The 27,818-nt window shown below is 36.9% G+C and overlaps 1 protein-coding gene across 2 annotated transcripts in view; it reads left to right on the top strand.

Annotated features, from left to right (window-relative positions):
• Window positions 1-1,109: 1,109 nt before the first annotated feature.
• Window positions 1,110-27,818, top strand: part of DSC1 (desmocollin 1) — a 36,173-nt gene continuing 9,464 nt past the window's right edge. Inside the window, exons 1-12 of one of the 2 annotated variants that reach the window (XM_013051477.2) lie at window positions 1,110-1,406; window positions 4,968-5,796; window positions 9,047-9,131; window positions 10,336-10,538; window positions 11,742-11,861; window positions 12,679-12,834; window positions 19,590-19,734; window positions 20,896-21,062; window positions 21,496-21,630; window positions 22,967-23,152; window positions 24,738-24,997; window positions 25,081-25,223. In XM_013051477.2, coding sequence (XP_012906931.1) covers window positions 5,734-5,796; window positions 9,047-9,131; window positions 10,336-10,538; window positions 11,742-11,861; window positions 12,679-12,834; window positions 19,590-19,734; window positions 20,896-21,062; window positions 21,496-21,630; window positions 22,967-23,152; window positions 24,738-24,997; window positions 25,081-25,223 — 1,663 coding nt within the window. In that variant the 5' untranslated portion in view covers window positions 1,110-1,406; window positions 4,968-5,733. Of the gene's footprint in view, window positions 1,407-4,947; window positions 5,797-9,046; window positions 9,132-10,335; window positions 10,539-11,741; window positions 11,862-12,678; window positions 12,835-19,589; window positions 19,735-20,895; window positions 21,063-21,495; window positions 21,631-22,966; window positions 23,153-24,737; window positions 24,998-25,080; window positions 25,224-27,818 lie in introns of those variants that run through there. The other variant, XM_004742874.3, reaches the window with a different exon arrangement.

The raw sequence follows: 27,818 nt of genomic DNA, 5'->3' as shown, positions 1-27,818 counted from the left end.
TCTGTTCCTAGAATTGCTGCTTTTCTTCTCTTAGATCTCCTGTTGAGTCTGTAGGTGTTCAGAATGGTTTGATAACTATCAAGCTGAGTTCCTGGGACCAGACAAAATTTAGGTCTCCTACTCCTCCATCATCTTGCTCCTTCCCCAGTATGGTTTTTATAATAATAAAAAATTTGGAAAAACTGGAAGTACTCAGTTTTAAGGACTGATTAAATCAATTGTAGTGCACTTATTTAAAGGAATTTAATACTGTTTAATACATGTCTATATAGGACTTGCCACGGTATGGGACAAATGTTTGTTCTATAAAAATTATTAAGGGGAAATGTATGCTACAGAATTAAATTGGTAGCACAGTATAACAATGTTTAAAATTCTATACACAGAAACTAGACTAGAAGATACGTACTGGAAGATTACATTTAGATTATGGTTGAAGTTTTCCCCCTAATTTTCCATCTTAACAAAGTTTAGGTCATGAGCATCTATTCTTATCCATAAAAATAAAAATTTAATAACATTATTTTATTTACTTATTTATTTATTTGACAGTGAGAAACATAGCAAGAGAGGGAGCACAAACAGAGAGAGTGGGAGAGGAAGAGGCAGGCTCCCCACTGAGCAGGGAGTCAGACCTGGAATCATGACCTGAGCCAAAGGCAGACACCCAACGATTGAGCCACCTGGGTACTCCACATTATTTTTAATATGTAAGGTAAATAATTGACAGTAAGATTCCATGTATCATAGAAAAAAAAAACACATTTTTCCAAACATTTAATTTTGAAGACCAGCAAAGAAAATAAAAATTGGAGGAAATTTCAAGAAGTGAATAAAAGTCTAAAATATTCATTATGTGCATTTGACCAGGATTTTAATACTAACTATATCGTATGAAGTACTTTAACTAGTTTTCAAAATACTAATAGATTTTTAGGTCCATGAGGGCAGAGATCATGTTTTCTTCAGCTTTCTGTCATCAGCACCATAGGTAGTGCTTAGAGTATAGACACTGTTAATGAATGATTTGGTGCATAACTGGTATGACTAAAATGACAAATAAAGAAATGATCAGTTTGGAGGATATTTGCCTGCCAAACTATTAATCTTCCTTTTTCTGTTGATAGCCTGTGGTTGTTTTGCGCAATGCACTCTCTGCCACTTTTTGCCTATGTGATCCAGTCTGGCCCTTGACTTTAAATTTATGGACAAAATTTGGCTAGTGGAATTATGTGTTGTCCAAGCTACTGGAATCAAGATATGCTTTTTCAACTATGGATTACCAAGACGGTAGAATATAATCTTAGAGCTTCTGGTGGCTATCTTTGCCTCCGCACTGAGGAAACTGAACAACAATGAAATCAACAGGAACAAAGAGCCAAGAGATGGAGAAAATCAACAGCGTGGTAAGATCATTTGACAACTTGGCTCAAGCTATGCCTGAATTCAAGATATCCCTGGACTTTCCAATCACATGACTTAACAAATCCTTTTATCCCCAACTACTATGTTTTCTTTTGTTTCTCTTAAGCCAATTTGAATTAGGCATGAGTGCTGAATAGAGTTCTAAATCATACAGAGATGTTATGCTGATCTTTCTTTTCATAGGTTTGCCAACAGTTTTTTATAATGGGAAGTGGTCATTTTTTAAGGTAAAATTAATCCGTCCTATATGCAAGCAACCTCAAGAAATCATTCCTAATAATTATCAGTACTTATGAATTACTTCTAATTTTCAATAACCTTTTGCCCAGATAAAGGACCTTTGATTCCAATGGAATTGAAGGGGCTTTCCACTGTGGTACATTGAATTTATGGGATCCAATGTGTCTTTTATAGCAAAAAAAAAAAGCACTTTTATTCCTTTGTTCATACACTTCTACCCTCCCATATTAAGATCATACGCCCTCATTTATCCCTGTAGTTTGTTATCTTGGGTCATACATATTTAACAGAAAGTGTCTTATTATGGGTTCATCAATGTACATAGATTCCTACCAGTCCAGAGTCTTTTAAAATAAATTGGGTCACGTGACAGAGAGAATAATTCTATCAGTACATGGCCATTTTGAGGCCTTGAATTTATTCAAAGATAACACTGTCTACAAGTTGGCTGTGCATAAATATTTCTGAAGAAATTTGTCACTAAACAATGAATCTTGGAACACTGAAAAAAATAAAATTAAATTAAGGTTAAACAACAAAACAAAACATGGGGCACCTGAGTGGCTCAGTCATTGAGTGTCTGCCTTTGGCTCAGGTCATGTTCACAGGTTCCTGGGATCGAGCCCTGCATCAGGCTCCCTGCTCTGTGAGCCTGCTTCTCTCTCTCCCTCTGCCTGCTACTCCCCCTGCTGTACTCTCTCTCTCTCTCTGTGTCAAATAAATAAATAAAATCTTAAAAAAAAAAAAAAAAGTAAGAAAAGAAAGAAATTTGTCACTATTTCCTGAAGACACTTTCTTGAAAATTCATAAGAAGGCATATTTTCTCAACATGTCTTAAGCTAAAAACTAAAGAACTATAAAGGCCACATGGGTTTTTAGATTTAAATCTTTCTCTGTATGATCATAAATCAGTGGTGGAAATCAGGTTATGTGATACTGACATATTGAAAAATTTTTTTCTTCTACAAGATTCTGCATTTAGAATATAATCATTGTCTAGTCTTAATTTCTAAGTGGCTAAGTTATTTAATATTTGCTACAGTCTTCTTTACCCTATATTTTGAACTAGAAAGAAAACTATATTTGTACTTTCCTTCAGAAAGTTGTACTTTTTAAAAATTTTAGTAAGATGTCTGTCTTCCTTTTTTCTGTATATGGTGTTTATCTTCTAGCAGAGGTGAGAGTCCTATATATGCACCCTTAAATATTTGTTCAATGAATGCATCTGTTTGTGCATCTTTAGGTAGCTTTTACACAAGAGACCTTGGATTTACAATAATTTTGTGTTTGTTTTCCTGGAAGCGTAGTTGCTTTGACGTTTTATTGCACACTTAGGCAATTATATGGTATAAAACATTAACACTTGCTATGAGCCAGATACTGTTCAAAATGCTTTCTATGTATTATGACATTTATCCTCATACTAACCTATAAATTAGCAGCTATTGTTATCCCATTTTATAGATGAAGAGTCTGAGGTGCAGAGGGGTTAAGTAACTTGCCTAATGGCATATTGGTAGTGAGGAGTAAAGCCAGGAGTTGAAGGCCAGGTAATCTAGGTTCAGAGTCTAAGCCCTTAATCTGAAGAATCCAAGCTGCTAACCACTGTACTTCACCATCAGTCACTCAGCTATGCTGGTAATTTAGACATAGATTAGAACAAAATACAACTAACATACACACACAAAAAAAAGAACTTTTTCCGAATAACCTATAATATTATAACTATATTTAGATATACCTATATGTAAATATACACCTGACCAGGCAGAAGCATACACAGACAGAATTACACTTGGATCTGTACATGTATGGTCAGATAATTATTCCTCTTTCTATATTTCCATTCTTTTCTTTTCTCCCAAAGCATCAAATATGAAGATATCCAATTAAAGTGACTTTATTTTCTGAACAAATTCCAGTGCAGACACAGGATGTATTTATTGGTAGCTATACCTTCGGCAATAAAACACTACCAGATATCTTGAGTTCTAGTTCCCTGGTCTTTTATTTTGCAAATCTTCCCAGCCTCTACGTGCAAAGAAGCAGTTATATTCCTATGTCTGCATTTATATGCAGGAAAGGCATTGCTCCCACTGTTGAATAACCAAAAGAAAATCTTTCACCCTTCCTTTCTCAGCAGCACAGATATTGCGCTGTGCCTTTACTTTTCAGTTAAACACGAGGTCAAAATGTCAGTAGCAAGAGCAGGAAGAGTAATTTCATGTAAAAGGATGTGTAACGTAAATGGTTTAACAACCATTTTACTTGACCATAGAATGACTCTCACAAAAGAGGCCAGATGCTCACAGTTTTCCAAACGATGGACTGCTAGAAAGAGGCATTAGGTTATAACGGCTTCTGAATACATTTTAAGTATTAATAACTATTAATAAATATAATAAGTATTAATAAGCCCAATCTGGCTTATTCAGCAAGGCTGAATGCTTACACACCTGATCACTTTCTTTCCCTTTGAAAGATTTTATTTATTTATTTGTCAGAGAGAGAGCGTGCCCACAAGCAGGGGGAGCGGCAGGCAGAGGGAGAGGGACACAAGACTCAAATCATAGGACCCTGAGATCACGACCTGAGCCTCAGGCAGATGCTTACCTGACTGAGCCCCTCAGACATCCCACGCCTTATCACCTTCTGCTCCTTTTCAACATACACGTCTGTATTTATCATTGAAATAAGAGGGCAGTGAAAAAGTAGCATTTTAGTGACAGTCAGGCCTGGTTCTAATGTGGACTTCTCCATCGTCTGTGGGTCAGCTAGCAAAAGATGATCACATCCTTTCTAGTGGTTTCATCATCTCCAAGGAGCCCTTGCTGGGCTGTTTGGGAGGAATCACTGAAATGCCTACCATGGTTCCTGATTTTTAGCAGTGGCTCAGGAAATAGGAATTTTAGTTCCTTCTCTGTAGGCCAAATGAAATAATTACCATTTGAAAATATTTACCCTCTTTTTCTAATGTCCCTCATTGCTGATGGGTGCCATTGATACTGGACTCGCTGAGTCGTGGCAGGAAACACGATGCTTTAGACCTCTTTGCAAGCATCATTAGTGTTTAAGAAACTGAACTGCTTGGAATATGGTACTTTTAGGCTAGGAAAGCCCACATGTGAGGTACCAGTAATTAGGATGAATGGCGTGATTTGAAAGAGAGCTGGTCTCAGATCGTAGTTCTCAAATAAGGACACTGAAAAAAATGAAAAATGAAAAAAATTCATTGCGTCACAAGTAGCAAAAAGAATGCCATAAAAAATGATATCCCAGCTGTTTCTTCATTCTCTTATGAGGTCTCTACACACTGTGCACCTAGAAGACCAGACCCTGGGGGACAGCCGATGACGGGGTGTAGACACAGCGAGGTTGCCGCTGTGACCACAGCACCAGCTCTCCCTCCCATGGAGCCGCTGCGGAACACCTGTGGCAGACAACACACCTAAACGCCTCGATGGGGAGATAACGTCTGATGGCTGTGATTGCACAGGCCTATGGCCCCGGATTTGCCAAAACTGCAGCTGAGGCGGTATCACTTCCTTGTACGGAGCTGGTGCACCATTTCTCTTTGCACCCAGGGGCAAGACAGGTTAATAAGGCCAAGAAGGAGTGGAGGACGTGGGAGTGGGTAATAACCGGGGAGCATCAACCTGGGGGGAAGGAGGAGGGCTGAGGATGGAGGGTGTTCCCTCTTGCTTCTGCCTGTGTGTCAAGTGGCAGGAGAAATTTTGAAAGCTGTAAGGAGGAGCTAGTGACTGGGTTTGGGGGTGTTTCGTACCCCACCCTCCCCACTTGTAGGAAAACCTCTTCACATTCAGAGGTAATTGAATTGGAAGGAGGAGGACTGGCCTGGAAATAGGAGGAAAGCAATTCTCCGGCTGCTCCTTCTGTCTTTTATCGCTTTGCCTCCTGACTCTCCTCCAAACCCAGCTCAGCTGCGCCAAGGTGGCCGCAGCGTGCCCCGCACACGTGCCAGCCATTGGGAATCTGCTTAAGCCCAGGGTGGCATCCCAAGCTGCCCTGCTATCCAGCCACCAGTCCTGACCATTGGGACCACTTCTGATGGCTGCAGCCTCTGCTGCCCCAGGGAGCATCTTCTGTAAGCAGCTCCTTTTCTGTCTCCTGGTGAGTAACAACCAAAGGATTAGGGAATTCAAGCGTGTCACTACGTGCTTCCTCCCTCCAGTTTGGGCTTGAAAGAGAGTAGGGGTGGCAGTGGAAGTCCAAGAAGATAGACTGGGAAAACAAAAACAAAGCTGAGGCAAATTCAAGGGAGAGTTGAGAGACCCGTGACCTGAGATGGCTGGTGTTTTGTTTACTCTTAACGTGCCCACTGCCTGGATGTTAGAGTTTTTCAAGGGATTCCCCGGTTCAGTCTTGCTGTGGTGTTTTCCCAAGGAGTCGTGGAATGAATTCATTCCTCGGGCACATGGCCCAGACATTCTGAGGTTTGCTTTTGCGAGGAGTCATTAAATAAGCTGTCGATATTTTACATGCTTAGTTCCACTCAGCTGCAAAAAGAGGAAAGGGAGTCTGGGTGAAGGTGCAGTTATCCAGAACTTTCATTGTACCCACCAGGAGCTAAGAGACGAGCAGAACTCCTAGTCTGAGCAAGGGGTTTAACCTGAGAAAAATAATAAAAAAGAAATTCAATTATGTGACCATCATTGAAAAAATTCTATTAAGTTGGCTTCCACTTGGGTTTTTTAGAGCTTTGTACGTGTGTACTCAGGTGCTGTTTTTCTTTGGTGGGGACGAGGGAGAAGGGTACTGGTCCCATATCTCCATATGGCATTTCTGAGCCGTGAATTTCCTTTCTTTCCCGCTCCATTTTGGCAAAATCCTTTAGCTTCAAAGTATATTTTAAGAATTTAAAGATTTCACTGTATGGGGGTAAACATTTTCCCCATATAAATATGTGATGCAGGGTTGATGGTCAAATTCTCATTCTGTAACTCCCTGGGGAGTGGGAGGCAGCCAACAACCTCAGAGATCACCTTAAATTAAGTATTGGGTAAAATGCGGTGAAAGATTTCTGTGGGATTCATCCAGATTACTTTTGCTTCTGGTCTCTGCTGTGTCCAGTCTCCTTTGGTTCATCCCTTGCCCATCCATCCTTAACCCCCATAATAGCTAAAAGGGTGTCTGACTCCAGCTCCCTCAAATCATTAAGCTGTTAATTTAACTTGAAGATGGGAATAGTACTTCTGGAAACTTCCATTGGCTCTGCCTACAGAGCCAGAAGCAAAGAAGTGGGGGTCTTAGGGCAGAAAGGAAAGATCTGTATCGGAGTTGGGAATGTGACTATATACTATGAGAATAATGTGTGTGTGTGTATGTAGGTTAAATATATATATCTATACACACACATATATATACACAGAGACTTGTGCATATGTATACATATTTTGTCAATTACAAAGTGCTCTTTCCACATCATATATTTAGATCATTACTAATAGAATTCTTTATGATAAGAAAGTTCTTGGGATATAATTTAGTTTTTTCTTTGGCCTTAGGAAAAACTATATTAAAAAGTCAAATAAGCATGTCTTATGTTTTTAAAAAGTGGTTATTTAAATTAAACTGAATGTAATTCCATCAAATTCATTCTGCAACCATTTGTTAAATACCTACCATGTGCTGAATACTGGGTTTCTAACAGAGAACAAGACAGGTGTGGTTTTCCCCTTTCCGAGCTTATAAGCCGATAGAACAGAGGCCTGGAAACAGAAAGAGCATTGTATGACTGTATGATTAGATTTATGTGACATTCCAGGAAGGGAAATATGGGGATGTTGTGAAAACATATAACAGGGAGGCTTAAAATAAATAAGTAAATATAATTAATTAATTAATTAAAGTGATTACCAATTTATTTTTCAAATTCCAGTTTTTGGTGTTTTCTGCACAACAGAGCTTTTGTAAAATTACAAACTATTTAAATAGACTGACAAAATACAGCCAATGCAATTGAATTGAGTTGGAAATGAACTACACACTCTGAGTATGGACAATAATGCATTCCTCTTTCTTTCAAATAATACATCGCATAAAACTACAAATATTTTCTCCGAAAAATTAATCATAAAATTGACCTGTTTCTGGGAAATCTAGATCTATGCTATGTTATATTTAAGTAACAAAAAATCATTCATTTTGATAAACAGAAAGCAAGCAAATAGGTACAAAATGCCAAAAAAAAAAAAAAGAAGCAAATTGTGTTTTAAACCTGTCAGCACTTTTAAACCAATAATTTTTTTTTCCTCAGATAGTCTATCTTCTTTCCTTTAACTACCTAGCTTTCTAAAACAATAGCTATGCCTTGAATTTAGTTACGGATCTTTACTCTGTTGAAGGCTACTTTCTATATCTTGAATTATATTTTTTTTAGACAAGTTCTTTGATTCAAGACCATTTAGACTTTCCAGGTTATGCCAATCAGTTCCAGGAGCAATATGAGATGAGAGAAGTTTTGTGGGTGTTGTTCTTTATGAGGTTAAAAAAAATTGTCATGGTGTCTAGCCTTAATCAACTATAACCTCAAATTGTGTGGGGGTATGGAAATGAAGATTTGTGTACAAATGTGTGATCATTAAATTCCAGAGTTAAGTACTTTCTTCATGCTAAGAAATCAGTGTGGCACTTATGAATGGACTTAGAGATGACAATCTCTATGTAAAATCAATTGTTTGTAACCCATTTTTAGAAAATAATACGATATGATTTGGGTTCTAAGAACTTCTGTTTATTTTAATTTCTCATTAATACTAAATGACTGTGGTGCCCCTAAAGCCACTTCCTTTGCTTTTCCCTTTTAAAATGAATATGGGAGGAGCACCTGGGTGGCTCAGTGAGTTAAGACCCCGCCTTTGGCTCAGGTCATGGTCTCAGGGTCCTGGGATCAAGCCCCGCATCAGGCTCTCTGCTCTGCAGGGAGCCTGTTTCCCCCCTCTCTCTGCATTTCTCTCTGTCTACTTGTGATCTCTCTCTCTCTCTCTGTTAAATAAATAAGTATAATATTTTTAAAAATAAAATAAAATGAACATGGGAGCCCCTGATTGGGGCAATCTGTTGAGGATTGCTCTTTTGGTTTGGGCTGGGGTCCTGATCAGGTTCATGGCATTGGGCATCAGACTTGGAGTCTGCTTGAGACTGTCTCTCCCTCTCCTCTGTCCCTCCCCATCCCTACCTTCTCTCTCCCTAGAATGAAATAAATAAATCTTTAAAATAAAATGAATATGAATAATATGGAAGGACTAGAAGATAAATTTGTTTCTGAAATTGACTTTTTTTTTATCAATAAGACAACTGTAACGTGGAAGTCTGTGATCAAATATAATTCCTGATTTTTTTCTTTTTTTCTTTTTTTGAGGTTTTAATATTATCTTGTGATGCTTGTCAGAAAATTTCTCTTCAAGTTCCTTCTCATCTTCAGGCTGAAACACTTGTAGGCAAAGGTGAGAAACAGCATTAAGAATTTCATAGTTTTAACTGCTACATTTAGCTTCAGGCTGCTCTTGTAAAGTTTGGGATAAAGCCCTGTAATAGCTACTTGGCATTAAAATCCAACATAAAATGAAAGATGGACTACTTGTGTTTTGGTAGTGGTTAGAAACAATTAAAGTACCACATTAGTTGTATACTTTTCTTGCCAGAAAAATTAGCAAACATCAAAGGGCTAAATGAGTTTAGTTCAGATGAATGAAGGCATGAAAACCAGAGGCATATTTTAATTCATATCAACTAATCTGTTGCCAAAATTCCAAAGCCAATGCTCTTTAATTGATTAGATATAAAACAGTTGTGTTAAAATTTAAATGCCCCCCAATAATATTTGTGCTTGAGGTTGACTATAATGAACAAGTCCCCCCACAAGAATTTGTGTGATTTGTTACACAGAATAGCTTGTGAAAGTCAAATAAAATTTCACTATCACAGCCATTCTTCAAACATAGGTTGGTTGCTCTGAGTCCAAGGGTCAAATTCCTTTCATGAGGATTTTCTTTGGCCTTAAGTTTACACCTTGAATACAAAAGTGGTATCTTTTCCAAGGCAGACATCATTTTGGCCTGTGCTTTGAAATTCTAAATTAATCCATTGCCTTAACTCTTCTAAAAGTTTGTAAAAGAGATACAACCTATACTCTATGGACATATAGCAAATATGCTAAATATGTTAAACATGAATCTGTAAAGGAAACATTTTGATAACAACCTTATTATATACCAAGTATTACTGAAGTATAGACTGGTTTTCTTTCTTTTTTGCAAGACAGCTTTAGTTATCAAAGATGGTTGAAGACCTGTTTCAAATTTGAGACCATACCAGTAACACTACATATAAAATGATAAATTTGTATGTATATGTACAAACCCATAAGCAGGAGTTAGAGTGGAAACAATAAATCCAGGGACAGTAACAAAATATTTTATAGCTATTCACAAATTAATTTATGGTGAAAATAATGGAAACTATGACTCCATTTATTTAATTAAATTATTTAATTTACATGGCCCCTCAATTTTATAATAATAGGTACTCAACAACCTCCAAGCGTCACCTCCCTCTTTCTGCTTCTCACGGACTGTCAGTTGTCATTCCTGTAAAACTTGTTCTATTCCTGTTTTATTTTACAAATTGCTGCCAATGTCTTCCCTGCAGTGAATCTGAAGGAATGTTTCCCATCCACCACTCTAATCCTGTCCAGCGACCCTGACTTCAGGATTCTAGAAGATGGCTCCATTTACACAACACGTGACCTCATTTTGTCTTCTGAAAGGAAGAGCTTTTCCATTTTTCCTTCAGATGGCCAGAGCCAGGGACAGAAAAAGATAGAAATTGTACTGGATGTGAAAGGAAAGAAGGTATATGCTCTGCTTACAAAAGGCCTTCATTTCATAGACTTCCTTCCCTGCCAAAATCAAGGTTCCTGAATGCTTACTTGTGTGTTTATTCCCCTTCTAACTAACCTGTGCAAAGACTAGACTGTTTCAAGGAGTGGTAGAGCTGTCTACAAAGTGGTGCAAAAATGAACAGCTCTGCAGCCAGGGAGCAAGGTCAGAATATCAAAGGTTTCAGATAGTGCTTTGAGGTGTGGCAATTAGCACAACCAACCTAAGGAACAAGCAAGGGTGGGTCTAAAACTCAGTGAAAACTGAGTCGGGTTTGAGGTGTGGGACTCCACCCTGAGTGGCTTTCTCCCAAGTGACTGTGGGTTTCAGTCACTTTAAAGAGGTTGTCTACAGCTTACTCCCACCATAATAGAAAATGCCATGGGGGTCCCTCTCTTCAGGGAATGACATGTAGCCAGTCGACAGGACTGGTTGGAATGCCCAGGCTCCAGGCTCATTCATGTTCTTGCCGTGAGTGGTAGTGATCAAGAGTTGGGAAGGGAGAGATTGCTGAAATTCACAGAAATCTCACTTTAAGCAAAGTCTGCACCCTGAAGTAAGTCTTGTGGAATAACTTGTGAATAAGTAATTTAATTTGTGAGAGACTTCCCAGCTATATTCCTTTTGATTATAATAGTTCTTTACCAAATTTAGAATGTGCTTGCATTTTAACATGCATAACACATATTACAAATTTAGAAGGAATGTTATAAAACATTGTTTCATATTTTCATATTATAGTTTCCACATCACATAAAATAAAATATACTTGAACAAACACTGACCTCTGTCTTTGCATAGTTCTATAAACACTGTAGCCAGTATTTTGGCAAATATCGGTTATACCACACCAAGTGGAATAAAATCAGTTTTTAGATATTTGTTAACGGATAATCTCTGTTTAGGAGGTTAATACTTCTGGAGATGGCATCTTTCAGCAACGCCCTACAAATCTCTGGTTGATTAACTGGTTAAACAGAATGAAACTGGTACTGTGTGTGTGTGTGTGTGTGTGTGTGTGTGTGTATCTTAATAAAAAACAGAAAGAGTTTGGGTATTACCTGTGATATTATTATGTGCAACCCCTACTTATTTTCTTCACATTGGTGTACATGTGAAAATCACAGTTCCTGATGAGAGGCTGGGCTCTATTTCTTCATCTCTCATCACATGCAGCTTCCCAAGAAGAGGCACACCAGAGACACAGTTCTCAAACGCAGCAAGAGACGATGGGCCCCTATTCCCTGTTCGCTGATGGAGAACTCATTAGGTCCATTTCCACAACATGTTCAGCAGGTACATTTTACCTCATTTGACTTTATATAGTATAGCTTGTTTACTTTTAAAACTTTCAGGGCTTTTACCTGTTTGTACTAATAAGGATCACCCATTCACCAGAACTTAAAAAAATAAAAAAATCAGTGTATTTTGTCACTTTCCTCCAGAAATCCTATTCCGCATTTACAAACAAGTTTCATATTTTGAGTTTCTGATGCTTTTAAATCTATATCCAGATTCTCCTGAATAGTCCACCAGACTTCACTCTTCTTTGCTCAGAGGACATGCCTATAGATTTTGCATAATTCAATTGTCCCCTCAATTCACACTTACCCTCACAAAAAAAGACTGGTATTTTTGTTTACCAAAAAGGAGATGTCACTGCCAGCTACCTGGAGTGTATTAATAGGCCAGCTTTGAAATTAGGTCTTAATGGTGGGTGGGAGGTTGTGTTATTTTTAATTTTTTAAATCAGAAAAGTTTCCACTTCAAATAACTCAAAACCACTGAAATTGTTACTATATTTTACATAGGAATAAGGATTAAGTGACTAGAAATTGTGAAGGTATGTTTAACTCCAAGATTTTCCATAAATATGCAGAGAATTCAAAAAAATTTAGGATCATATAGATGATCCAGTTTGTGGCTTTGCACGTTGCTGAGTATGAATAAGAGCTTGAAAAATATGGGATGATGCATAAAGAAACAGGGGAAGGAAAGAATAGGTGAATAGAAAAGAGAGCAAGTGATAATAGTTAAAGCATCACAACAGATTAGGTTGAAGGTATTACCATAGCATATTTGTTATTTTACTATATTGTCACTTATGTTACAGGTCCAGTCTGATGCTGCACAGAACTACACCATCTTTTACTCCATAAGTGGACCAGGAGTGGACAAAGAGCCCTTCAATTTGTTCTACATAGATAAGGACACAGGGGACATCTTTTGTACGCGAAGCATAGATCGTGAGCAGTATGAACAGTTTCCAGTAAGATTATTGGATTATTGAGAATTATTTTTTCAGTTACAGTTTCTGTAATTTTAAAGCGTAGTTTTTTTTTTTTTAATCTTATTTATTTGACAGAGAGCAAGAGAGAGATCACAAGTAGGCAGAGAGGCAGGCAGAGAGATGGGGAAGCAGGCTCACCGCTGAGCAGAAAGCCAGATGCGGGGCTTGATCCCAGGACCCTGAGATCATGACCTGAGCCGAAGGCAGAGGCTTAATCCACTGAGCCACCCAGGCACCCCCAGTTTCTGTAATTTTAATACAGCTTATTTACATATTAGAAAAATTAATCATTTGATTTAGTATTTTAAATATCATTATAGTATGATGTAAACTTAACATTTCTATTAGCACAATTGGTGAAGAAAGATAATGGATATCATAAGGGGAGAAAAGCTCTATAAAATAAAATGACAGATTTTAAAGCACAGGCTTTGATTTATAGAACCCTGGGACAACAGTGGTGAATTTTCTTGAGTTTGTATTTCCCTATAACAGGTTCAATTATTCTCCACCTGACTGTACATTATAAATCACATGAGAACTTTTTCAAAAATACTGATGCTTAGGTCATTTCCCAGAAATTCTGGTTTAATTGTTCTGGGATGGGCCCCAGCAACTGAAAATTTGAAGTCACCCAACATAATTCTAAACATATCATAAAACTGAGGTTCACTGCTTTTACCTCTTGAATAATATTGTGCTTCTTTTCTTTTTTTCCCTCTGACTGTCCTTCAGCCATGAGAGCCTTGGATATCATTTTATTTCTTTAGTAATCCAGAATAAGTTACCAATTTCTCTTATTTTATCTAATTTGACCCAAAGTAAAATTCAGCTCTTCAGAAAATTAAATCCTTTCTTTTTTCTGTTTCAAACTTCACATATCTCCTCAGTGTTCTGAGGTCTAACCTGACATACAGAAGAAATTCACAGTGAGTTTTAGGGAGATGGTGAGTTAAATTATTTAAGTGCTTGGATTCTTGAATTAGAAGTGAGTGTAATTGAAGGACTCTTTGTTAAATGAGTCCATAGAAAGGAAAGTTATCTCATACTTGGGTAGTCCAGAAATTAACATCTTAGCAGATATCCAAAAGATAAGCAGGGGGGCAACTGGGTGGCTTAGTTGTTAAGCGCCTGCCTTCAGCTAGGGTCATGATCCCAACGTCCTGGGATCGAGCCCCAAATCAGGCTCCCTGCTCAGCCGGAAGTCTGCTTCTCTCTCTCCCACTCCATCTGCTTCTGTTCCCTCTCTCTCTCTGTCAAATAAATAAATAAAAATATTAAAAAAAAAAAAAAAGAAAAGAAAAAGAAAAGATAAGAAGGAACTGGTAGCCACACAAAGGCAGCCATGAAAGAAGTGAATGACGAGGGATGGGGGGGCGGGTGGAGACTCTGTCCTAAGGATGTCAAAGCACTGGATAAGGTGGTGAAATTTTTAGAACATAAATGTCCCACTTTAGGGATTTCGTAATTAAATTAAATGTTTGGATTAGAATGACATATTGTCCTTATAATTTTATGCTCCCACCTAAATTCTCTGAATAAACATACTTTATTCATAATAATATCAAATTATTAATTTGAGAAATAGAAATAGCTTACAGGGGCACTTGGGTGGCTCAGTTGGTTGGGCTTCTGTCTTCAGCTTGGATCATGATCCCAAGCTCTTGGGATCAAGCCCCACATCAGGCTCCCTGCTCAATGGGGAGCCCGCTTCTCCCTCTCCCACTCCCCCCTCCCACTCCCCCTATTTGTGCACCCTCTCTCTCTTTGTCAAATAAATCTTAAAAGGAAAAAAAAATAGCTTACATAGATTCTAATAGGAGAGGTATGCTAAGCATCATTGCAAGCATTTTGATCTATCAAGAAACCATATAAAGTTGAAAAATATATAGATATAGGTATGTGTGCATGTGAATATGTAAATTCTCTGACCTCCCCCTTTTTAAATATTTTATTTATTTGTCAGAAAGAAAGGTGGGGAGAGCACAAGCAGGGGGAGCGGCAGGTAGAGGGAGCAGCAGACTCCCTTCTGAGCAAAGAGCCTGATGCAGGACTCAATCCCAGGCCCCTGGGATCATGACCTGAGCTGAAGGTGGATGCTTAATCAGCTGAGCCACCCAGTCCCTCTGCCCCTTTTATAGATCCATTATAAGGAGAAAAGATCCAACACTAGTAGTCGCTCCTAAGGAGAAATAATAAGCTGCCTGCTCTGTATGCTGCAATGTACATTTCACTTCTTATTCTGCTGATAACACCCTGTTTTTGAATTTTTGAAGTCTTCAGCTGCTTCTCACTGGATTGTTGCCAGAGAACAGAAAGAGAGAATAGCTTTATTTATAAAAAGGGGGTGGTTCTGGGCACCTGGCTGGCTCAGTGGGTTAAGCCTCTGCCTTCAGCTTAGGTCATGATCTAAGGATCCCAGGGTCCTGGGATCGAGTCCCACATTGGGCTCTCTGCTCAGCGGGGAGCCTGCTTCCTCTGTCTCTGTCTCTCTCTCTCTCTCTGCCTGCCCCTCTGCCTACTTGTGATCTCTCTCTGTCAAATAAATAAATAAAATCTTTAAAAAAAAAGGGGGGGGTGTGGTGGTTCCTGGCTGGCACAGTCAGTTAAGCGACTGACTCAGGGTGGTGATCTCAGGATCATGAGACCGTGCCCACCTGGGGCTCTGTGCTCTGCACAGAATTGGCTTAAGATTCTCTCTCCCTCTCCTTCTGTCCTTCACCCCTGTGCTGTCTATCCCTAAAATACATAGTAAGTAAATCTTTAAAAAAAAAAAAAAATAAGTTACATTGGTGTGCCAGGCTGGCTCAAGTTGGTAGAGCATGTGACTCTTGATCTTAGGATTGTGAGTTCAAGCCCAATGTTGGATGTAGAGATTACTTTTTTTAAAAAGTTACTTTCCTATTTTTTAACATCTTTTAAAGGACAAAAGAAATAAAACGGTTTGGAATTTATTAATGTTGGGCTTCTGGATAATTTTTATTTCAGAATTACCCATGTTTCTCTAGTTCCCATTAAATCATAGTGAAGATTGAACTGATATTAAGAAATACCTCTTTCAAATTAGTAAGATTTGTAAAGGGAAGTATAACAGCCAGATATAAACATGATGAAACATGAAATCACTTGAGGCAATGCACAATGGTAGCCTTCTCTGTCAACATAGAGGTGTAAATTAAAATAATACATCTTTGTTTTTGTATCAAATTGATTTCACTTACTAGCTTTACATTGGAAAGCTTATTACTCTGGAAATTAGTAGATCTTCACTATCTGCCACTTTTTCTTTTAGGCTTGGACGACTCACAATCTTCAAGAATCTGTTTCCTTCTCTGCCTTACAGGCTACTAATAGTTGTCTTATCTACCTCAGAGCTGTTGCAAACATTAAATACACAAATTAAATATTAGTAAAATCAGTATGAAAACCAAACAGCTCTTTAAAAAAAAATTAAAAATAATACAAGTGCTCTAGGATTTTGTCCTCAAAAACAGGATTTTGATGGGATTTCCCAATTTTTTGCATTTATCTAACCTATATAAATGTTATGCATTACTCAATTATTATTACCTGAAATAATTTGATTTCATTAATTATTGGCACAGGTTGCCACGGGTCTAATTCAATACACATTCTCATTGTGCTCCTACTCTCCCTCTTGCCCCATGTTAGATTGTTTGATCTTGGCTTGTAAGTATTTTTCTGGATGAATCACATCATTATTGCAGTTTCAAGAGTTTGTCTTAAACCATTAAATACATCCAATCTTTCAGGGATGTGTATAAGTCCATTTTATCAAATCTTTTCAAAGAATTCTTGTGTAAGTAGAGGATTTTCTTCAATAATTCCAGGCTATTCTATGAAAGAAAGCAGTTACAAACATGTTTCTCTTTGAGTGTTGAGGAGAATCTGTATCTTTGTAAATACACAGGGAAAATTTTTCAGGTTAGTCCCTTTCCCAGAGCCTTGTTATCTTGCAACATACATTTCTTTTTCAGCCACACAGGCGCACCCATTGTCTTTAAATGTATGTTGCTAATCACATTCTGTACCCACTCAGCTTTGGTGCCACTGCTCTCCTCCTACCTTTGCCCTGTCTACACTAGCTATCTTTCTTTACAAGGTCAAACTCGGGCTCCCACTCCTGTTGGCAACTGTTTCCATCTTCCCAAAGAAAGAAAGAAAGAAAGAGAAAAAGAAAAGAAAAGGAAAAAAGGAAAAGAAAAGAAAAGACAACTCAGCAAATTGTAGTGGAAAAGGGCTAAAAGAAATGAGATTCTTCAAGCTACAGAAGAATTCAAGGGAGAAACAATATCCTAAAAATGCACAAGAAGTTTAAATAATACTCTTCTAACTCAGCTAAAAATATGACTAATTTTAAAGTATAATGTTCTATATACTTCTTATTGCAATATTCAAGTGTATGATTATTGCTTTAGTATAAAAGAATGTGAACACTACTGTAAAACCAGTACTATTATTGAGTTCACCTCAATGACTAAATAAGAAAGTATTTAAATTAGTTTCTCTATTACAGGGACATAAATAGATTCTCCTAGGGAGAATGAATCTATGGAAGGTGAGATAATGATATTAACTTGTGGTTAAAGATCAGGAAACACTATTATGTCAAACTACAAGTGATTGTATGGTGGGAACTAGATGATCTTCATTTCTGATAAAGAGAAGCACTAGTAAGAAGTTGTGTAAATTACAGCAGGATGGACTTAAGTTAGAGAGGGAGATATTTTAATGCCAATGTGAAGAAGTAGAAGAATTCATTACAAGTGATTCTGTGAAGAATGTTTATGATACATTTTTGCAAAGGGCCAATTTTTTTTCTAAGATTTTATTTATTTATTTGACAGAGAGAGATCACAGGCAGGCAGAGAGGCAGGCAGAGAGAGAGAGGAAGGGAAGCAGACTCCCTGCAGAGCAGAGAGCCCAATGCGGGGCTCGAGCCCAGGACCCCGGAATCACGACCTGAGCTAAAAGCAGAGGCTTTAGCCCCCTGAGCCACCCAGGTGCCCCACGAAGGGCCAATCTAAAGGGAAGTTTGTCTTTCTGAAAAGGAAAGATGGATGGAATTGAGTGGAAAAATCTATTTATTGAAGAATTACCTACTCAGGCACTGTGTTGGGTGCTTTGGTATGTCATAGGCTTCATCCTTTAGGACAATTGTCATCTTATAGAGACATAAGATAATTTTGTAGTTTTCTGTAGCTAAAAATCTCAAATGGCAGCAGCTTAAACAAAATCTGAGGGGAAAGGAAGAGATGGATAGGAAGGCCGAATAGTGTGACATCCGGACAGGACGGTGGTGAAGAAAACCACGGTGCTGCTGGTGGGGATGGTGAGCTGGAACACTGCTGTATTTCCACTCTGCATTCAGAATTTATTGGGAATAAGATCTAGTGATCAGACTGGTGGAAATCAAAGTATGAGTTTTATAACTGACAAAGTCCACCTGGGGGTTGTTTGGGGAAACGCAAATAAGGGAACAGAAAGAACATGATCATTTCAATACCATCCATCCCAGAGACTGGAGCGGAAGCTTCTTCCTTCCAGATAAACTGTGAAGATGTAATGTTGCCTTTTAACAGGAGCCGGGATTCTGTGGTTACTTTGGTAGATGAAACAGAGATCACTGAAGAATCTAGTTAGGTAATATCAGGATTACAATTGTGCTTTGTGGAAATGACTCTGACTCTTGAGTGCTGCAGATATTGGACAAGGTCAGTTAGGAAAATTGCAGGAAAGTTGGTAGGATAACATGTAGAATACATTTGGAGTCTCATGAGAATGATGGCATTAGGAATAAAAGAGAGATAACGAGTGGCAGAGACACAGAAATGCCAGCATCTCTAGAACTTGGCAACTGACAGATAAGGCTAATGAAGGACAAGGAGGAGGGAGATACCTGGAATTTTAACCCTGGTTCATTTTGGAAGATGGTTACAATAGGAAAATCAGGAAGATTGACTGGAGAATAACTGACCCGTGAATAATTGACCTGTGAATAATTAATACAGAATCCACCTTGGGCATGTTTATTTGGTCCTGTCAGTAAAGAAAATCTGTTTAACTCAAACACTATTTATTGAACACTTATAATGCATAAACCACATAAGAAGAGTACAGAAATAAACTGATGGTCTTTGAAAGAAAAGGACATTAAGTCCTGGCCTTTGGAACCAGCATATACCATTTTGAGATGGCTTTGGAACCTAGATACGATTTTATTGGCACTTTTTTTTTACACAAGAAATATGTGTATGATAGAAAAATGAGAACATGCAGGTAACCAGAGAAAAGAATTGATAATTGAATCTCTGAAGATCATTGATATCTATTTATACATGTAGGCAAATCCATAAATAAATGGAATCCTATTTTTTAAATCTCTAATAAAATACTTTTTATTAGCATAACTGGGGGAAATTTATATACAATCTAACAAGCGGAAGGGTATGCGGTTAATTCAGAGAACAGAGTAATTCCATTTAGCTGGAATGCACAGTCCTTGGCGGGAGAATCACATGAACGCTGCACAAGGTTTGAAGCCATATGGCAGCATTGTCTGTGCTAGTGTATCTTCCATCGCCCAAGTTCTTAGTTACATATTCTTTCATGGATGGCTTTTTAAACCTTATGTCTTTTCCCAACTTCTAGACTTAATTTTGTGCACAATGTGTCATTTGCAAACAAGCTGACGGTGCTTGTTTCCCCTTCAGCTCTACGCCTATGCCACAACAGCAGACGGTTATGCCCCGGAGTACCCGCTCCCCTTGCTGTTCAAAGTTGAAGACGATAATGATAACGCTCCCTATTTTGAAAACAAAGTGACTATCTTCAGTGTGCCTGAAAATTGTAGAACTGGTAAGTTCACCTCTCAGGAAAAAACTAGATTTTTGCTTTGATTAAAATCCCCAGTAATGTTGTAACACGATTATGCAAAAGCATTTAACAATGCTGGAGTGTCAAAGATATTCTATATAAAACCTTGTAATCTTTGAAGATCATAAATTCTTCAAAGGCAAACCTTTTTGTGCTTATTTTTGCTCTGTGTAAGTACAAGGCAGCTAATATGGGAAGTTACCAACTTTGTTAGATTAATCCATGATGCATATATGTGTGTTACAGACAAATGCTATCCACATTTTCTATTTTGACCATGTACATAGGCATCACAGATGCATTCATAAAGTAATAAATAATTGGAATCTTTACAAAGTTTCAAGACATTTTCAAAGACCCAGAAATAAATCATCTGATGGAAATGTTTATCTGACTTATAACAATATATACATACATTTACTTGGCATATTTTCCAAACAAATTAAAAAAATGGCAAACCAATTTAATGTTATAGACAGCCAAGATTGTGACCTAGGCACGAAGTATCCATTTTATTTTGAAAATAAAAAAGTTACAAGAAATGCCTCCTGCATTCTCTTGTCATTGCCTCTGCATGCATGTTTAACAGTGTTCTTTCATAATTCTTGATTTGCTAAAGTAACATTTCTTATACTCTTCTGGGCTGTAAATCTTGTCCAAATGATACTCAGGTTGCTATACAATGTTTGTCTTACATATATTAATAATTATTTGCATATATTAACAATTCAGCAGATTTATTGAAATATCAAGGTATAAATTCTTTGTTATCATATTCAAAGCTGTGCTATTCCTCTCATAACATTATCAAGTTGTCCCATAAAAGATGTGAGACATGCAAAGAAGATCCCATCCAAACATGACTTGTGAGCTGGGGTGGTGGGTTGAAGGGAAGAATTGGAGGACCACACGAACCAAAGGTGGGGTGGGTGTTCTTAGACATGGGGAATATTAACCCTGTTATTCAGAATACCCACATAATTAAGGGGAGCCTGGGTTTGGAAGAGCATTTAAGACACTCCACTTGTTTGTAAAATCAATACACTTGTCATTTTGGGGAGAATACACTACAACCATACCTTGTTTGTAATTCAGGTTTATGACTCTTTTAAGTTGTTGACAATATGGGATTTTTCTGAACAGGAACTTCAGTGGGACAAGTGACTGCCATAGACCTTGATGAACCAGACACTCTCCATACTCGTCTGAAATACAAAATCTTACAGCAAATCCCAGATCATCCAAAGCATTTCTCCATACATCCGGATACAGGTGTCATCACCACAACTACACCTTTACTGGATAGAGAAGTAATGAACTGATTAATTTTAGAATCACTAAATTATATTTATACTCATAATGAACTCCCAGAGGAGTCTGGCCACCTCCCCAGATTGTTTCCCTACAGCCTGTGTTTGGGCTTCTCTGGATACCTCCTTTGTGTCTAAGGAGATTTGGGGAAAACACAAGGTATTGGGCAAGTTCTCATGAAGATCATTGACCTGATGTGATGTGTGGATGCAAAATAGCTTTAAATTTTGAAATTTTATGGTAGACATATCTGGTTTCTATTGCACTGACTAGCCAATCTCTTATTCTTATTTATACTTATATATTTTAAAATCATCAAAAAAGAACATAAAATAATGTGAGCCTATTCAATGGCAATGAGAATCACTAGCTATAGGAAATAGATGAGTTCATCAGTGTACCTTTTTCTTTCATTTTTTTTCTTTTTTCCAGCATTGTGATACATACAAGTTAATAATGGAAGTGCGAGACATGGGGGGCCAACCTTTTGGTTTATTTAATACAGGAACAATTACTATTTCACTTGAGGATGAAAATGACAATCCACCATATTTTACAGAAACTTCTGTGAGTATCTCTTTGGATTCATTTACCTCGGTTCTTTCACTTTTTCAAAAAAACACAAGGAATTTGGTAGTTCTGTGAGATTCCATATTTTGGTTTTAAGAGTGACCACTTACAGGTAACATGAAAAGAATATGATTTCTGAAAAAATAATTGAAGAACCAGTTTTTTCTAAATGCTAGGAAAAAACTACTCTCTTGGCTATCAAAGGGCTGCTTAGCCCTTGATGTTATTCATGTATTCACCAGTGTCTTGGATGCCAAGTTCTATTGTTGGATGCCTTGGGTTTAAGTTTATTTTATAGAGTGCAGGAAAAGATGAAAAAGAGACTAGCTTTATATCCTCTGCTTTGCTGGGACAGCACTACATACAGTGTGGACCTCCCATTATCTATATGCAGATTCTCCCAGCATCATGTATGAGGGAACTTTCCCTTAGGAAGTACACAGTACAAGAAATATATATAGGAAGATACTTCAGGAAATGGCTCTTCTTTCCTGAACTTTTAATAAATAATAATTTTTTCATTAATCTGTACCAGAGTACAAGTTAAAGAAAAGAAAACCTCCAGTGACAGGCACATTCATACAATATTTTATATGAATCCCTACACCTTGTAAAGATATGTTTATCCCATAGTTTAGAGAAAATGAAAAGTCAGTTAAGTAACTTGCTGACGATCTCATACATTTAGACCATGTAAGAGGAAAAACTGGGATTAGAATCAAGATCTATTGTACTCTAATGATTTTTCATCCTTCTATGAATTTATTTTACATTTCTAGAAGATTATGGTTTACTACTTTTTTAAAATCTTTTAATATAATATGCTTCTGTAATTGTATTTCTTTTTTGGAGGGAAGAGGAAAAAATGTGATTTAATTCCTCAAAAAAGGAAAAACTTTTTCCTTAAAATGTTTGCTAGGGAAATTAAATTGAATTAAAAACAATAATTGGCATAATAACAAGTCATCCAGTAATAATAAGAAATCAGTGTAGGTTATAATTATCTATAAATATTAAAGGCTTACTATGTTGATATAAACAGGGCAATTCAGAATAGATAAAATTCAGAATAGATAAAATCTGAGGGCTTGAGTGATTTCAGAGAAATTTAGAAGTTAAGAGATGAATTAGTATTTGAAGAATGGGTAAGATTTGAAAAAGCAGTTTAGTAAGGAAAGAAATAATCTATGCATGAATTTTTTAAGTCCTTTCCAATTTATGTTCACAAGTTCCTATATCACTTTATTTTCTTTTTCTTTAAATGTAAATTTTAAAGTAGAAAATCATGCTGTTAAAGCTATCAATTTATCATAACAAGAGGCAATTGTTTTAGTATTTTACAGAAGTAGAAGAAAACAGAATTGACGTTGAGATTTTACGAATGGCGGTACATGACCAGGACTTGCCAAACACTCCTCACTCAAAGGCTGTCTACAAGATCCTACAGGGAAATGAAAATGGAAACTTCAAAATTAGCACAGACCCCAATACAAATGAAGCAGTCTTGTGTGTTGTCAAGGTAAACAACAACAAAACAATCAAGCAATACTTTAAAAAATACTAATGTACACTTGGGCATTGATTTCTACATATCTATATCCTATATACTATATATATCTCCATAGTAATTTCTGTAAACATATGACTAGAGAATTGCAACGTAATGCTGAAATGATTTACATTTGTTTACTTACATTTTTATTATTATTATTATTTAACCCTCATTTTTTTCTTAGAAGATGGGCATTGCAGGCAAAAAACACATTGTTCTATAGATGGAGAAAACCCAGGCAAAGAAATATTGTATTAGTAATCAAATATTGTTCTTAGAAGGAGTCTTAGGCAGCCACTTGATCTTTAATTTTATGGAACACAAGAAAGAAAGAAATGGAAGAATCACTACTGGACATCAAATCTCTTGTCTTTTCAATTGCTTTCATGCTCAGATTATACTTTTACTTCTCTATGCTGTATAACAGACTATTTATTAACTATTTAGCAACTATTGTCATTAATCCTCCTATATTTGAAGTAGCCAGCACATTGGGATTTTAAAAATACAGTCGCAATTAGTACCACCCAGAATGATAAACTAAATCTGGCTCCTTTCTCCCTTCCAGGTTCTAACCAGGGCTGACCCTGCTTAGCTTCTGAAATCAGATGAAATCAGGCATATTCAGGGAGGGATGACTAAAGACACAATTGGTTCCTTTCTGAGTCTTTCTATGTGTTGCCTTTCCTAACCTCTAACATATTTTCCCTGATGAATATCTTAGGGAGAGTGGATTTTCTTAAAAGCTACAGACACAAGTTGTACTTTCCTCTTGTGATTTTTAGAAAATGCCCCTTCATTATTATGTTGCTTATTCTTTTTCTCACTCTCTTTTTCTTTTTTTTTCCTGGAGTTTTTTGTTTGTTTGTTTGTTTGTTTATCATTTTGGGGGGGTCTAGACTTCTTTCTCTTGCTTTCCTTTTTATGTTATTTTGATGGATTTTAGTCTCTAATTGTTTAACCATTGTTTCAACATTCTTTCTTCTTATTCAGCTCAGGACTGAACACTTTGATTAGGAGCTACATAAACTCAAATATGATAATTTTTTTTAAAAAGCCCTAAAAATAATGTGCTTCCAAAAGATGCTGCTAGATAGTATCACTATAATTTTTACAGATACACTCAGAGTAACTGCTCCATTATAGCCAAATCTCATGTCCCAGTGGTCTAATTATCTTATATACTTCTTATACTCTTTATATACTTCTGTTGTCTCAGTTATCACTATTCTCCCACTAGATAAATTTGGGTTTAGTCACTTATTTTGTATTTCTATTAATATTTAAACTTGTAATGAAAAAAATAAAGTCAAGATCTTCCCGAAGAAAGGTGAGAAGAGAAATTGGTTAAATCATCAATAATTTTGCATTTGATAGCATTTCTCATTATAGGAAGTCAACCATTAGTATTAAAGTATATTAGCACCTGCTTTTGGTAACATTTTACACACAAAAATGATATTCCTTTTTGTGCTAAAATTTGGAATCCTAATTATAAGTCTTCTGTATAAAGTATTACAGATTGACTGATTAAAGTATGTTTATTAAACAGCCATTGAACTATGAAGTGAATCGCCAGGTTGTTTTGCAAGTTGGTGTCCTTAATGAAGCACAATTCACTAAAGCAGCAAATTCAAAAACTCCTACTATGTGCACTACAACTGTCACTGTTAAAATTAAAGACAGCGATGAGGGTCCTGAATGCCAACCGCCAGTGAAAGTTATTCAGAGTAAAGATGGCCTCCAAGTTGGACAAGAATTGCAGGGATACAAAGCATTGGATCCTGATACACGCAGTGGTGAAGGCTTAAGGTAAGGTATTCTTCAAAATGATATGTTTTGAGATTATGTCCAGCCTTTGGCTTGAGCATTTACGTTTGATTTTTTAAAATTAGGTATAAGAAGATAGGAGATGAAGATAACTGGTTTGAAATTAATGAACACACTGGTGACTTGAGAACTATAAAAGTACTAGACAGAGAATCAAAATTTGTAAAAAACGACCAATACAACGTTTCTGTGGTTGCAATGGATACAGGTAAGTGCAATTTTGTAGAAATAGAGGATATATTTTTAAGGAAATCTTGGGGTGAACTTTGTTTACTTTCATATCAAAATTCAATGCAAAACAGATTTGCATAGATTGCTCAATTTGTTGGAGACCACCCAATGTCAGCTCCAGTGCATCAGTAATGAAAACTAGGAGAGGACGAATGGCCAAAGACATGGTGGCATCCTCTAGGATCTCCATTGTTTTCAGGAGTACATACTTAGATAGTTATGGCTTGAGCTTCCTGAGAGGGTTTAGTCCTTCTAAAACAATTGGGTTCAAGGTAGATCTGTTTGAGCCTTTCTTAATGGAAGTATCCTATTTCCTAAGAAATGGTCAAATAATGACTACATCTTTTGCTCTGGTTTACAATCCTTCTCCAAGGTTAGTTAATTCTAGAACTTATCTAGTGAAGAAATGTCCTTCAAATGTCATAAAGTAGTCATTTCCAAATCCTTCTGAATGTACACTCCTCACAGTAGACAACTTTTGAATGTGGACCATTGCAATGTATCATACCCCAACAGTTTTGTTTGTTTGTTTTTCAATGCAAGTACCCGCCTTACTTAAGCTTTGATTGCTAAGGCATCTGCTTCAAAGATCCCTATCTGGAATAAACATTACCAAGCAGACAAGACAGTGATTCAGACCACATCCCAGTAGCCCTACCAGCCCAGGCTCCTTTGTTTTAGAGATCTTGATTTCAGTAACTGACCCCTGGGGCAGCTTGTTTTTTCACTTCCAAGCTCTTTAAATTTCTACTCTTAGGCTTTAAATTCACCACTGAAGACTGGACTCCAGAAACCCTCAACCCCCACTCTTGACCCCAATAAAAGGGGTATCCCAGGCCTGCTTTTTTTCTCCCTGATCCCCACATCCTCTCTGTGTGGCCCCAGAAGTGCCATGTAATTTCCAGGACTTGTAAGTACAGTAAAGCATTTTTTCCCCCAGAGTTTCCTGATAGTTGGGACACCTTGCAGTCATATAAGAACCACAAAGGCCAGTCTAGCCACAAGATTGGTTATGTGCAGGCTGAGACCCACACACAGCAACCTCCCTATATTTACTAGTATGTTTGTATACATGTGCTAGTAGGTTAACATATGCCTCACAAAAATGCACCAACACTTGAATAGTACTATTTCCATGTGCCAAAAATACTTATGTTTCAATATCTAAAAAAAAACTAAATGTAAGTGTCCTTGTAAATATCATCGCTTAACCACTTGCATACGAACCTCTCTTCCTCTTGATACCTCTCACAGAAACTACATTAAAACTACAGAACTACGTTAAAAGTTCTTTCAATACAGGTAGGAAAAAAAAAAACCCACTAAAGAATGCAGAAAACATTAGCTGAGAAATAATGTTGCCACCACTCTAAAACCCTGGATGATTTGCTGCTCCTATAGAAGGAGAAGTGAAAGCGGAGTGGTTCAAGAGCACGATTATGATGTCAAAGAAGGACTTCTGTTTACTCATTTATTTCACAAATGTTAATAGTCTAGTAAGTTCCAAGTACTAGGCAAGTTACTATAGAAATTAGAATTCAGAAGATAAGTCAAATTCTCACATGATATAAATGAAAGGATTACTGTATTCTCATAAGAGGTTCTTAGTATAACAACTTTCCCCATAAAAGATTGTATGGATATTATAAGTAGAAATCAGTTAAGAGCTGCCCCTCATTTCACAGAAATGAGAAGCTTAGTGATAGGAAAATGAAACATTATTTGAAGAGAAGGAAAATACAGACAATAGAAATAGAAGAAATTAACGTGGTCTTTTGTCACTAAAAATATAAGGAGATGAAAGGCCAAATCTGAACTGTAAGAGTCTATGTCCCAGGCTCATGGATAATCTGTGTGTGCTCACAAAGAAGTAAAGACCCACATGGTGACATCAACATTTTTGTTTATTTTTGTAAACAAAATGAATATATACTTCCAAAGGGCCAGATATCTTAATAATTACTTTTATTTCCAGATGAAAGTTTAGTTTTGGTGCTCATAAATATTTCAGGATGATAACCTAGACATTCTTTTAGCTTTCTTTGAATCCAATTTATTTACTTCTGCTTCTTGTGTCAGTCTTCTTTGCCAAGCAGATTGGTTTCCGTGCTATCACTCTAGAAAGCACTGTTTCATGTACCCTCTGCCTAGTATAGCACTGCCCATCCTGTTTGAAATTCAGGTCACTTAACTGCTTCAGATGAATGACAGTGACATCTTCCATGATTGTTTCCACTCGTCTGTGTTCAGTTCTTCTTTTAATACCTCTTAAGTCTCCTTTCCCTGGGAATGATAGTTAATTATCACAAGTAATGTATCTTTTCTATAAAAAGGTATTTCACTGCTTCTCATTTATATTATGTTCCTCTAACTAGATTAATTGTGCTAATTAACACATCATCTTTAGTTTGCTGATTTTGAAGTTGTCACTTGTATTCAAATTTATCTACAAATTTCTGGCAGTATCAAAATGTTTATGTTCTATTGCAGATTTCTTATTAGAAGAGCTGTTAAAAAAAAGAAAAAAGAAAGAAGAGCTGTAGCTCTCTTTTATTTTTAGATATTATAAAAT

This window comes from Mustela putorius, unplaced genomic scaffold, assembly GCF_011764305.1.
Source record: "Mustela putorius furo isolate JIRA1106 unplaced genomic scaffold, ASM1176430v1.1 tig00003858_pilon_pilon_pilon, whole genome shotgun sequence".
In the NCBI taxonomy this organism is placed as follows: Eukaryota; Metazoa; Chordata; class Mammalia; order Carnivora; family Mustelidae; genus Mustela; species Mustela putorius.
The sequence above is the reverse complement of the archived record's forward strand: the minus strand, read 5'-3'. Positions and strand labels throughout refer to the sequence as shown.